The sequence below is a fragment of the Egretta garzetta genome, unplaced genomic scaffold (genome assembly GCF_000687185.1).
Source record: "Egretta garzetta isolate BGI_Z169 unplaced genomic scaffold, ASM68718v1 scaffold59, whole genome shotgun sequence".
NCBI lineage: Eukaryota > Metazoa > Chordata > Aves > Pelecaniformes > Ardeidae > Egretta > Egretta garzetta.
The window spans coordinates 461,041-472,949 of NW_009267230.1; the positions used below are offsets into that span (position 1 = coordinate 461,041).

General features: G+C 44.5%; 1 protein-coding gene across 1 annotated transcript in view; it reads left to right on the plus strand.

Moving 5' to 3' along the window:
- Positions 1-11,909, plus strand: part of DNAI1 (dynein axonemal intermediate chain 1) — a 151,829-nt gene that overhangs the window by 90,921 nt on the left and 48,999 nt on the right. Inside the window, exons 14-16 of the mRNA XM_009647339.1 lie at positions 841-930; positions 5,602-5,689; positions 7,497-7,576. Of these exons, the coding sequence (XP_009645634.1) occupies positions 841-930; positions 5,602-5,689; positions 7,497-7,576 (258 nt within the window). The remainder of the gene's footprint in view (positions 1-840; positions 931-5,601; positions 5,690-7,496; positions 7,577-11,909) is intronic.

An 11,909-nucleotide genomic window follows, 5' to 3' on the forward strand; every position in this document is an offset into this window, starting at 1 on the left:
GTGACAAGTCATCATTTTCCCTTCAGTCTGATTGAATTCCCAGATCTGAAAATCGAGCGTTCTTAACGCTTTTGGTCTAACTGAAATGTCTCTTCTAAACTGTAAGCCATTTATCTGAGTTCTAATCTCTCCCGCTGAGCTGTCACAGTCAAAAGGCAAATCTCCTTACCAGGCAGACAGATGCTCTGAAGGTGTAGGGAGGATTTCAATTTTAATGGAGACGTTTTCATCTCCCTGAAACAGAAGTGCCCCAAGGACCCATGTCACATGTTGCCTGCAAGGGCTTGTCTGCACCCCACATAGGGCCAGAAAGTTAATTTGAGGTTGTCTGGCTGAAGGGTAGCCATATGGCACTGTACTTGTAGTAATTAGCCAAATGGGAAGGGGTTAGTTTGTGCAGGGTCAGTGATGTACTCAGGTGTCTTGGGGACCTCTCCGTGGTACTGCTGGTGTTGTCTGGAGTTGTCTTATGGATCTCTGAGATGGTGTTGTGCCATAGTGCAGAGCACTGCATAGCTCAGACACCTCACAAGGCCTGTTCTTGATGGCAATGCTCCTGTTGCTGCTGGGGGAGATGGCTGTGGGTAGGTGCAGAGTCCCCAGGTGTGGGGCTTTTCCCCCTCTCTGGAGCATCCCTGCAGGAAAATGAGCACTGGGGGCACTTCTGAAACTGCCCGTGGAGGTAAGGGTATTCACACATGCTTTGTGCCAGTGGGCCTCTGGGGTGGAAACCAGGTGCTCTTGAGGAAGGATTTCAGAAGACCCTGCTGAGGGCATAGGACTCTGTCCTGTTAAATGCTGAGTGACCTGTGCTGACTGGGACTGTCTTCTTCTTTTAAGGTCAAGTGGCAGAAGGATGACATGGACAACAACTTGAATTTCTTCTCTGTCTCCTCAGATGGGCGGATTGTTTCATGGACTTTAGTTAAGGTAAACAGTAGGTGGCAATTTCTTTTCCCAGCCAAATTATAACCAGTTGCCTCCAAAGTTCAGTGATGCGTTAGTTTTATTTTTATTTATAATGAGTCAAGTTTGAAGGCAGCAAAAGATTGGAGGTGCAGTCACAGCTGGGTCTGGGGCTCCATGTTAAACTTTGAAATGAGCAGAACCAGCCTAGTTGTCGCTCAGCACCTAACCTTCATCCTGCCTGCACCTGTAGCACCCCATAGGCCTGAGTATGAGAGATCATTTCCCTGCTTTCCAGCTGCAGGAATTCAAGACTGGCCCTTGCTCTGAAACTTACTTGTCCCAAGAGAGTCACCCAGAGACAGAGCATAATAATCTTGTTTTCTTCCCCAGCTTCAAGACTCTCACCCCCAAAATGGTCCCCTACAGTTTGTAATTCAGAATGGGAGAGGGAAGGTACAAATTTCCCCCCTTGTGGCCAAAGCAGCAGAATAAACTCTCATTTTCAGTGGGATGGCAAGATGCAATCAGGCAGGCAGAGGGTTTCCCCCTGACATGACATCACCAGCTCACATTCAAGACAACCTCTGTTAACTTGTTTACATGCCTTGCCTTTGATCACTTTTTGTTTTGGAGTATGTATGTTGATAAAAACTCAGCATTGCTGTCCTGAAATGACCCTTAGATTTATGTCTCTGAATCTCAACACGTGTTTTCTGTTGGCTATGTGTTTTTACATCTTGAAGATTTCAAAATTTTTTACTTAAAAAATAATTTAATTGCCCTAAATATGAGTTTGAAGTAGCCGTCCCATTATTCCCCAGCAAGCAAAGAAATTTCTTTACACCTTGGATGCTCATTTTTTCAACTTGTTATACCAAGCTACTCAAGGCTTGTCTGTTCTGAAAATTTTAGGCCTTGCTGCCATGGGCAAGGATTCATGTCTAACATTATATGTACAACTTTAGTTTCATGTTCACTTCAGGAGTGGGAGCCTCTTCTAATGAACATGGTAGGCACATGCAGATGGCATTGATTATGAAGTTCTTTTTTATAAACTCCTCCAGGTTCATACATGCAGCTTTAGATATAAAAATCCCTCCTTTAAGTTTGTTGCAAGTCCCTTTCCCAAAAGAGGTCTCAGAGGTCCCTAGAGAGGGACAGGCTAACATTGTCCCAGCACTCAATTCCTGTTTTATCTCCTAGATAGAAATGCCCAAAAGGTTTATGCTGAAATGGGTAATACACACCCACAGCTAAACACATCCAGGTGAGGTGACTTGGCAGGTTACGCCTATGGGCTGACCCCCAGCAACTGAGTGTGCTCAGCCCGTTCCAGTTAGGAGGCAAGAAACACTGAGTTAAGCCTCCTATTTCAGAGAAATGCCACAATTGGGATGACCTAAGAGCTTACAGATGGACTCTGATGTCAACTCACCTGGTAGAGGGCCTTTTGCAACATTCCTGTGATTCATCTGTGCTTACCTGTGTTCCCACATTGTAAGCTGTTTTTTTCTGTCCCTTGAGCATGTTGATATGCCTACTTAAGCACCCTTGGTATGACTTCTAAGACATGCATCTGCTTAGCATAATGTCATTTCTACTTATTCCTTGCACTTCTGTTCCAAACTTAGCCACACCCATGTGGAAAGCACTGTTTTAAAATTTTTTTTTAAGTGAAGTTACCTCTGAAATTGCCAGAGCTGGTATGTACTTAGCAAGCAGGGGTAGAAAACAGCAACATTTTAGGTGCTGTCTGGCTTCTTTTTTTGGATGGAGATTCAACAGGGAAAGCAAGAAACAGAATGAAAAGGGCATTTTGTTACAATCTGTGGGTTTTTAGCCAGCAAGGAGAAATGGACAATCTGCTTGAATTCCAGTTTTACAAAAGAGCTACCTTTGGGTTTTATTTAGAATAAAATTGAAGAGACACCAGAGGTCTTCTATTCTGCAAATCCGTAGTGCAAATAGGGAACAAATGAGAGAGAGCTTTGTTAATCTTTTTGACAGGACTATCCAGAAGTAAAGCTTCTTCAAACACTGATAGCTGTTTGACACTTCCAAAGCTGAGAGCAGAAAGTGAATAAATTCATTCTTACTTCCAGTTGGATATTTGGCAAGCCACACTCAAAATTTGGATGGAAGAGTTATCAAATATTAGCTAGTGACAGTTGACCTGCCTTGACTATAGTGGTTGTCTCTGTTACAAATGGGCTCTGTCACTTTGGACAAACTTCCTGAGACAGCATGTGAGCTGTGTGTGCTTAGGCTATCATCTTGGCTTGGTTTTGGGTCATCATGAAGGTGTAAAACAGTGAGGAAAGATGCAGGACTTCTACAGCTGGATGACTCTTCCACCTTGTGTACACACATTGCCTGTCAAAAAAAGGAGAGGTCTCAGAGCTATGTCCAGGAATCGTTTGGGATGCAACCTGGCACTGCTTCTCAGGCTGATCCTCAGCAATCCCAGGTTTGATTAGCAGTCACAGTTCACCCTTCCTACGTGACCTAGAGCTAAATTACTGAACAGCTCTGGGCCTCCTTCATCACTTGAGGCTAATAACAACTAAAGGGAAACAGGCAGCTGCAAGGCCTAATTCACTAATGCTTACAAAGTGCTTTACAATTGTTAGGCAGAAGCAACATATTATTGTTCAGTATTCCTGGAAGGCCAAACTGTCAGCCTGTTTACCCAGAGGAATATGTGAATGGCTCTGGCGACAAACAGCCCCAGGAACAGATGTGTTTTCCAGACTGCAAATCTGGGTACAAAATAAAAGCAGCACAACAGGGAAGTCTGCACGGGTAAGATCCTTCGTGAAGGTGAGAGGCTACAGAAGCTGTCCACAGAGGCCTCAGCCAGGTGGAGGTGCTTGGAGGCATCTTCAGATAAAGGCTGCAGAAAGTTGTGTGCTTAAAGAGTAAGTCTCTCAAAGTGTGGCTTGCCTTTCTACTAGAACAGAGAGTAGGTGTGCTAGCACATCTCTGGGCCTGCCCAGAACCTCTGTTAGACACACTGGGTGTGTCAACATGATCAGCTGCGGGCAGCTCCAAAGCTGCTTTTCAGACCAGCCTCATGTGGCCATCAGCCATGGCTTGGATGTGGTAGATGCTCTGGAGAGCAGGCACACCTGGGAGTCTAAGCAGAGGCACACGCCTGCTCAGCATGTCCTGACTGTGGTCCCAGCAGCCCATCAGCACTCCTGTTTGGATGGGCAGTGAGTGGCACATGGAATATGCTCTGTTCCTGGATGCTCTGGACACTGCTCTTTCCAATTCCTGTATGCATATACCATCATATGTGGCCTCTTTCTTAGTATCACTCCTGCCTTTACTCACTGAATGGGACTTGATGTAACCCATGTGCTGCAAGAAGAGTCACTAACAGAAGGTAGGACTCTGCAGGCTGCAGGAGTCTTGTCCTGCTTCTTGCTGCTCTCTCAGAGAACAGTTACTGCCATCGATAGGCCGGGGCACGTGGGTGTGCTGCAGTGCAAATTAGTGAGAAGAAAGTACATTATTTTATGGGGCTTGACCTTTCTTGATCCTTCTGTAAATTTGTACCCCTAAAGTACAATAAAAATGTCTTACAGAACACTGTCTCCCTTGAACTGCAGGACTGAACAGATGCTCACAAGGTCTTCTCCCACCTTCCCTAACATGCAGTTCCCTGGGATTGACTTTGCCAGGCAGAATCTTTTTCCACCTGAGTCCTGCTCTGGACTTAGAGGAGCTCCAGCTGAAGCTTGATTCACTGAGCTAAGAAGTTATATTTTGTTCTCGCAGTGCTCCAGTGGGAAATCTGCAGATTCATGAAAACATCCAGTCCTCAGCCCACACTGCTCACTGATTTAATCTTTAGTTCTTTGTTCTTTTTATGAGCCCCAGGGTATTCTCATATTCAAAATCAACTCCATTCTGCAGTGGTATTTTAATTCCCAAAGCTAGTCTAAGAATGGATCTTTGCCCTCTCATCGTTTCCTCATACTCACCCACATTGTGTCTATTTTCATCTGTCTTCTGTCTCCCACCTCGACTATAAACTCTTTGGGACCCAGCCTTTTTGCCCCGTGTTCATACAGCATCTAGCACAGCAGTATTGTGGCCTGCCATGAGAGCTCTTTAGAGCTCTGCTGACAACAGCAACATTGGGAACTTTCCCCTGGGGGAGCTGCTTGCTAGATGATGTTGTTATCTGAATCTCACAGCCCATGAGTTTGTGAGTGTTGGGAACTGAGGCTGCTCTGGGGATAATAGGAAGATCGTAAGATGCAAAGACTGGCAAGGTGGTAAGTTACGATCCATTAGTGTGGGTTTTAGTTGGCTCCGCAATAATAATGCAATACCCGTATTAAACCACGCAGGGTGATTTCACTTAACACAATGATTTAAGCTGACGGTGTCAACCTCCACCCAAAAACACTGACCCTGAAACCCAAAGCTTTCCGGGTCAGATGCATGTGTCTGGGTGATGTACCAGTGGCTCTCAGTACCAGTGCACAAAAGCAAGAGTTTCCTGGAGGTTTTATGTACAACAGCATGTTAGCAAGTTGCCAACTGCGAGCATGAAACATTAAGCAACTTTTGGACAGCTTTTTAAAATTCCTCCATAAAATTTGCCATTTCAAAGTACTGAATGTCTCTGTATTGTTGCTGTAAAGCCTGTTATTCATGTGGAATCTCCTCTGCCTGCAGAATGAGCTGGTTCATACAGATGTCATCAAGCTGTCAGTAGAGGGAACAACGGTGCAGGGGCCAGAGGGGCTGCAGCTGCAAACGCTTGGTAGGAGCCCAAGTCCTTGCAATGCTGATTAATACTGACACAAAGCCTCTAATCAGTCATTCTGGGGAATTAAATTGGGAGTGGAGTGTTGAGATGGAAAGGAGCTAAAGAAGGGTTACGCCTCCTTGCTTTCATCATGTGGTACTGGAAAGTCTGTCTGGAGCAATGGCCACTAATTGAGTCAAGTTTTCTGGTTACATCTTGCCTTTACTTGCAGAAAAAGATGAACATTAATTCAAAAAACGTCCATTTTCCTGGGATATCCCAATGCGAACAAGGCATAGGCATTACCTGTATTTGTCAAAACTAAGTCAGTTTTGTTCTTCCTACCAGACATTGATCTGGACCGGCCAAATCAAGATTAAAAGCTGCCTTTGCACTTTTCCGGGTGCACAGCTCATCCAGCCAGTGGTGACATGTGCCTCAATATGTTTTGACTCTCTAAAGGCACAGCATCTATTCTGAGCTACTATGTTAGGCTCCCTCCATACAAGCTGGAGACAGTGCAGTCCTTCTAGGCTGAATCCCCTCATCCTGACCATCCTGTGTTTGAGATAGGATGGGATGAGTCAGCTCTGGAGGTCCTGGGTTACACAGGGAGCCTTGAGAAATCCCCTAATCATCCTACTGCACCTGCTTTTGGCTGTGAAGCTGTGGCCTGGGTTTGGAGAAGGCACTTGCTCTGCATTTAAGGATTGCTGTGTTTCTAGGCTAGCAACTGCTGAACAATTTGTTTGTGAGAAGGTTTGCATTGCCACATAGGTTGAAAGAGACCAGCTAAAGCAGTACACTGCAGAACTCCCAGGGGCTTTGGGATTATTTGTTAGTGTTGCTGGAAAATGGATTTTCAAAGACTTGTCTTGAATATTTAACAATCTATTTAAATGTTAAAAATGCAGACATTATTACAGGGTTGAAACGGCCTTAAAAATTCCTTTGAGGACAACATTTTATCAACATTTAAGACACAACATTTAAGACAGCTGCCCTTGCAGAAAGTTCTCTGTAACTATGTGCTTCTGAGCCTCGTCTGCTTGTTCCTGTTTCCTGTCTCTTGATTGCTTGTTGATTGGGTGTCCCTGCTGGTCAACAGTCCCAAGCTACTCTGGCAGTTGGCAGACATCCCATCTTCTGCTCAAGGACCCTGCTAAAATTTTCTTTCACCACCATGCAAATTGTCTTGGATAATGTTGCAGAAGCCAGAAAATCTCAAGGAGTCACACCCTGTTGTGGTTGACACCTGGTTTAAACATGGGTCATAATGTTGCTCGATTCAGGGCTTCTGTACCTGGCCAAAGAGTTCTTCCCAAATCACATCCTTTGCTATTGGCTTTACTGAAGGGAGCCTTCTAAATGGCTTCTGAGCTAAGGATGAGAAGGGCACATGATATGATGTTTCCTCTCTGGGCACGGGAAACCATTTATATTTTTGTGAATCCTAAACAAACAGAAAAGATCTGTTCTTCCACACAGAAGGCGAGCCTCATTCTCATGACTCTTACAGTTGCACCAGGCATTTTACATTCTTACCAAAGTGAATGCCAGACCAATCTGTTCTTCCAGTTCCCTTCCAGTTCCTCCAGTTCCCTTTTCCCTTTCTCTGTGTTGGCTTTTCAAATTGCAGGTCTTGGGAACAGGCACGGCTTGGACAGTGTTTGCAGAAGGGGTGGCTCTAATTTCTTTTGGGAGCTTCTGGCTAATAAATCACTTCTGAAAACGCTGGGAGTGTGCGTATGCCATAGGCAGGGAGCGTGTGCTGGCCAGATGAAACAATTCTCTGTCTGACAGACCTTTCTTCTGTTAACAGGCTGCGGGACATCGTTTGATTTTCACAAAAAGATAGACTATTTATTTCTCGTTGGTACTGAAGAGGGAAAGATCTATAAGGTAAGAATGGTTTCTTTGTGCCTTGTTTTACATGCCCTGACCTGTGCTTGTCTTTCAGGTTCATCATCTTAACTGTTTGCTCAGGCAGCAACAAAGTACACCTTCAGAGCCTGGTCCTGCCCTTGCATCCCTGTGGTGAGCCTGAGACCAGCACAGAGCCACAGAGGGTCACAGGGAGCTCTCTGCACAGACCCAATTAAGACCTTATTTTGCAAAAATGTTTTCATGCAAACTATATCCCAGAATGCTTTGCAGATTGCAGCATTGCGAAGTGAGGTGCTATGATCAGAGCAGAATTTAAAAGTCATTGATCCTCTGTCCTCATGGCTATGGGGAAATGGCAGGAAAAATCTCATCTCTTTTCTGTTTAAGATATGTTATCCCATGAGCAGTGAGGCTAATGAAGCCTTGCTTCCTACGCATTGGTGTCCTGCAGCCTTTCCCTTCCACAATTATATCCCAGATCCTTTCCCCAGTTCCACTTTCTGCTTGCCCTCCCTCCAGTTCCTCACTATCTAATCTAATCCTTCCTCCCTCTGATCACCCCTGTGCTGTCCCCCAGCTCAGTGATCCCACCTCCATGCTATAACCCTTGATTCCTACAGACAGTGCCCTCCAGTGCCCTCCTCAGCCTGACATGTTGGTGCCCAGTGCCAGCTGAGAACTCTCGGACAGCCACCTTCAGCTATGTGGTGAGGGCAGCAGCCACGCAGTACTTGCCCTTCCTGGGGTGGGGGCACTGCCCAGATGTTTGCACTCTATGGCCATCCCTTTTTATAGAATGGGTAAGACCTTAATATTGCCAAGTCCCACGTGCAGCCAGCTTTGGCTGAAATTGCCAGTGAGGTCAAAAGTTGTTTGGGAGGAGAGACAAGCAGAGAGCAGGACACAGACATGTTTTCTTAAGAAATCGAGTAAAAATAAGAAGCTTTGAGTTCTGCTGTATTTAGCCTTGAAAATAAAGTCAGTAGCTGTTTACTCATGTAACTTTTGTTTGCACTGCATTCCTCTGATCTGGGTTTAGGGCTTTGTTAATATTGTAGCCACAGCCCTTCAGTGTGGTGGGTGGACCATCAGCATGAGGCTGATGTGCAGAGCGGATCCATCCATCCGTCTCTAGAGATGCTGTAAGCTCCTTCCCCCTGCCTGCAAAAGAGAGACAAAACAGAGAAAAAGAACCCAAAGGAAATCGTGTTCTGAAATCAATATCAATCATTTAGGCAAGACAGACTTAACAAATACATATCCCTTCCAGAGGGGTGATGCTGATTGAAATCTCTCCCTCTGCCAAGGCAGTATCTAGGGAGGATTTCCGAGTAATGCCCACTTGCATCACATAAGAAAGGTGCAGAAGGGAGGTGGGAGAAGTGGGAGGGCTGGGCCGATGGGCAGTGGACAGTGAGGTAGGTGCAATGGCTTTTTGTCGAAGCTTTTAGGATACAAAGCATCTGTTCAGTCATGGGCAGATGTTCTGGGTTGGCTGGTCGCCCACAGAAGTTGCTACTCTGGGTATAGTATTCCAAATTGTTTGGGTACTGTTGTGTCTAGTCCTGATCAAAAGGCAGTAAGAAACCACATGTTTTTAACTTCCTCTATGCTTAGGTGAGTGACGGATGTCAGAGAGCATGACAGTGGATGTCAGTATTAGGTGAGGGCCATCAACAACCCTTCAGGAGAAACACTTAGGCTGGTGTCCTGGCTGAGTTACACAGCAAAGGAAATCCTTCATGGAGGACTGAATAGGAACAGAATTTGGCAGTATTTGCATTGACAAAGCTGTAGGTGTTCCTGCTTTGCATGATCTTCAGTGAAACTGGAATTAGGATGGGGTTTTAACATAAGGAGTGAATCCCAGCCATGAAGCCATGCAGATATTTTAACCACTGCTTGGGTGGACAGATGCAGAGAGATACTGTTAGGCAGGATCTTCTCTTTTATCGGTGCTAAGGCTGATTTCAGGGTTGCTCGTAAGCAAGAAAACAGTCCTGCATCGATGAACCTTAGCAAAAAGTGGGACCCCTCTCACATTGTGCAATGCTGCCCTATGCAACTCAGGTGTTCCCATGAGCAGGAAGAGGCAGTCTTCCATCAGATTGTATGGGCTAACACAGGGAGGAGAAGTCTTGCATCTAGCACAAGCAGGCCTCCGTAGTATCCACAAAAACAGGGGGAAGAGTTCTTGCACCCTTAGTGTCCCCTGAGAGTTTGCTACAAGGTGTTTCAAACATTTTGGGATCAACTGCTGCTCCAGACATTTCTCAAGGACTACTACACACCTTCATCACACCCTTTATTGAAACACTGCACATTTGAACCCATTATGGGAGTTCTGTCTGTCTCCCAGAGCCTTGTTCTGCTTGGATGCTGAGGACAGTGACAGTCCTGCAGCCATTTGAGCAGCTCTTGGGTCCTGTGGCTGCACTGATCAGGATTGAGCTGCTCGGGTCTCTGTGCCAGGCATGCCCTTGCCACTGCATGTTGAATGAGAGGGACAGACTCCTTCCATGCTGTGTGAATCAGGGATCAAACATGGGCTGATTTCCACATGGGCTGAATTTTAGTTTATTTATTAAATAAATTGAAAAGTGATTTTCATAGAGGCATTTTTTTCAGAGACCAGGCATGCCCACAAATAGCATGATAATATCTTAATTCTTTAGCTGCAGAACAATTACAGTGAATTTTTAAAAATGGCTTAGTTAATAGTGTTTCTGAAGCCAAGAAATCATTATCTTAATTACACGCAGGCCTATCTATTGCCCTTTTATGTAGAGGACAAACTATTTCTGCATTAATATGATTCTGTAATGCAAAACTGCCTCCCTGCATATCTTATTTGCTGTTTAGGAATTGTTCAGCTTTGGTATCAAAAAGTATGGTCTCTGAGATTCATATTGAAACATTATTGTGGCTTCAACTCTTTGGTCAGAATTACTTCGTAATAAGCAGGGCTTCAACAGAAAAAATTGTGATGAGATTTGAACATATTCATGTAAGAGAGGGTTTTTTTCCCGTTCTAGGCAGTTTGCTTGAGAGTGTAACAAATGAATATAATAAAACTCAGTGCAAGACTGTATTGAAGGAAAAGGTGATTCTAATTTTAAACAAAACTAATTTCACTCATACTCATTCTCTCATACAAAGTACCAGGACATTTGTATCAGTGTGGTCAGGACAGGATTTCTTGTGGTTGTACAGGTGACAAAGGATGCTGGCCATTGAGTCCTTATCACATCTCTTGGGTTTTCCTTAAATGATGATGACATTGGTTTCTAGACAGTCTCTGACTTTCAATGACCCTTCAGTAATGGAGACACCATTTGCCTCAGTGTCTAGTCTTGCTTTGTCTTAGGCAAAGTTGTTTTCCTTGTCTGGGTATTTTATGGCTTGAGTTCTGTTCCTTGTCTTCTCGCCACCTTATCTTTGGGGCTTCTATTTGTTCTGTCCAGTTACCTTGTCACTTGACTGACTGCATTTGCCAGCAATTAGCACAGGTTCTTTCTTCTACCATTTCCTGTTGTTTCTCCCGATGCATTCACATGCTTCTATTTCCATTCATAAGCCTTTCTACAAACCTTAGCATTTCTGTTACAGATGTCTATGAGAAGGCACTGAGCAAAAACCAAGGAGACCTTTCTGGTGTTGCTGGTAATCGCTGTCCACTACAGCACAGGACATGTTTGTGTCAGTGGTTTCTGAAGAGCATCTGGGTGTCATGATCAGCCTGGCAGTGCCAGCATTGGGCAGTACTCTTTCTGTTGCCAGATACAAACCTCCTTTGAAAAAAGATATTTTTTTGATTTTTATATTGCCTAGATTCTCAGTGTTTCTGTTAGTGAACTAAAGAAGCCCTGTACATTATAATGACACCAACAACCATACATTCACCATGGATGCATAGAAGTTTTGTGTCAGGCTAATGCCTAGGGCAAACTAAAATGCTGTAAATGAAGATTATTCATAAGTTTTGTGTCCTTGGAGTTCTCCTTTCCTCCCATTATTCCTCCCCTGTTTTGTAGCCGTGTCACCAGTCATCATCATACTGGTTTCCTGTATTGCCATAGACACATTCTTGCTTTCCTGTCTCATCATAAAAATACCATTTACTATTCACACACGTCTACCACCATTTAAATAGGGAAAAACACTCTCAGCAATTTGGAGCAGTGCTCTAGAAGATCAGACAGGGTGCACAAATGCCTAGTCCCTGAATCTACTCATCCTCTTCAAAGCTGCCTTGTCAGGAGTTAGGCGTCACATTTTCCAGTGGTTTTGTTTTCATCCTGACATGTGTCTAATAACTGTAGGGTTTTTAAAGTAAATAGTAGGGAAA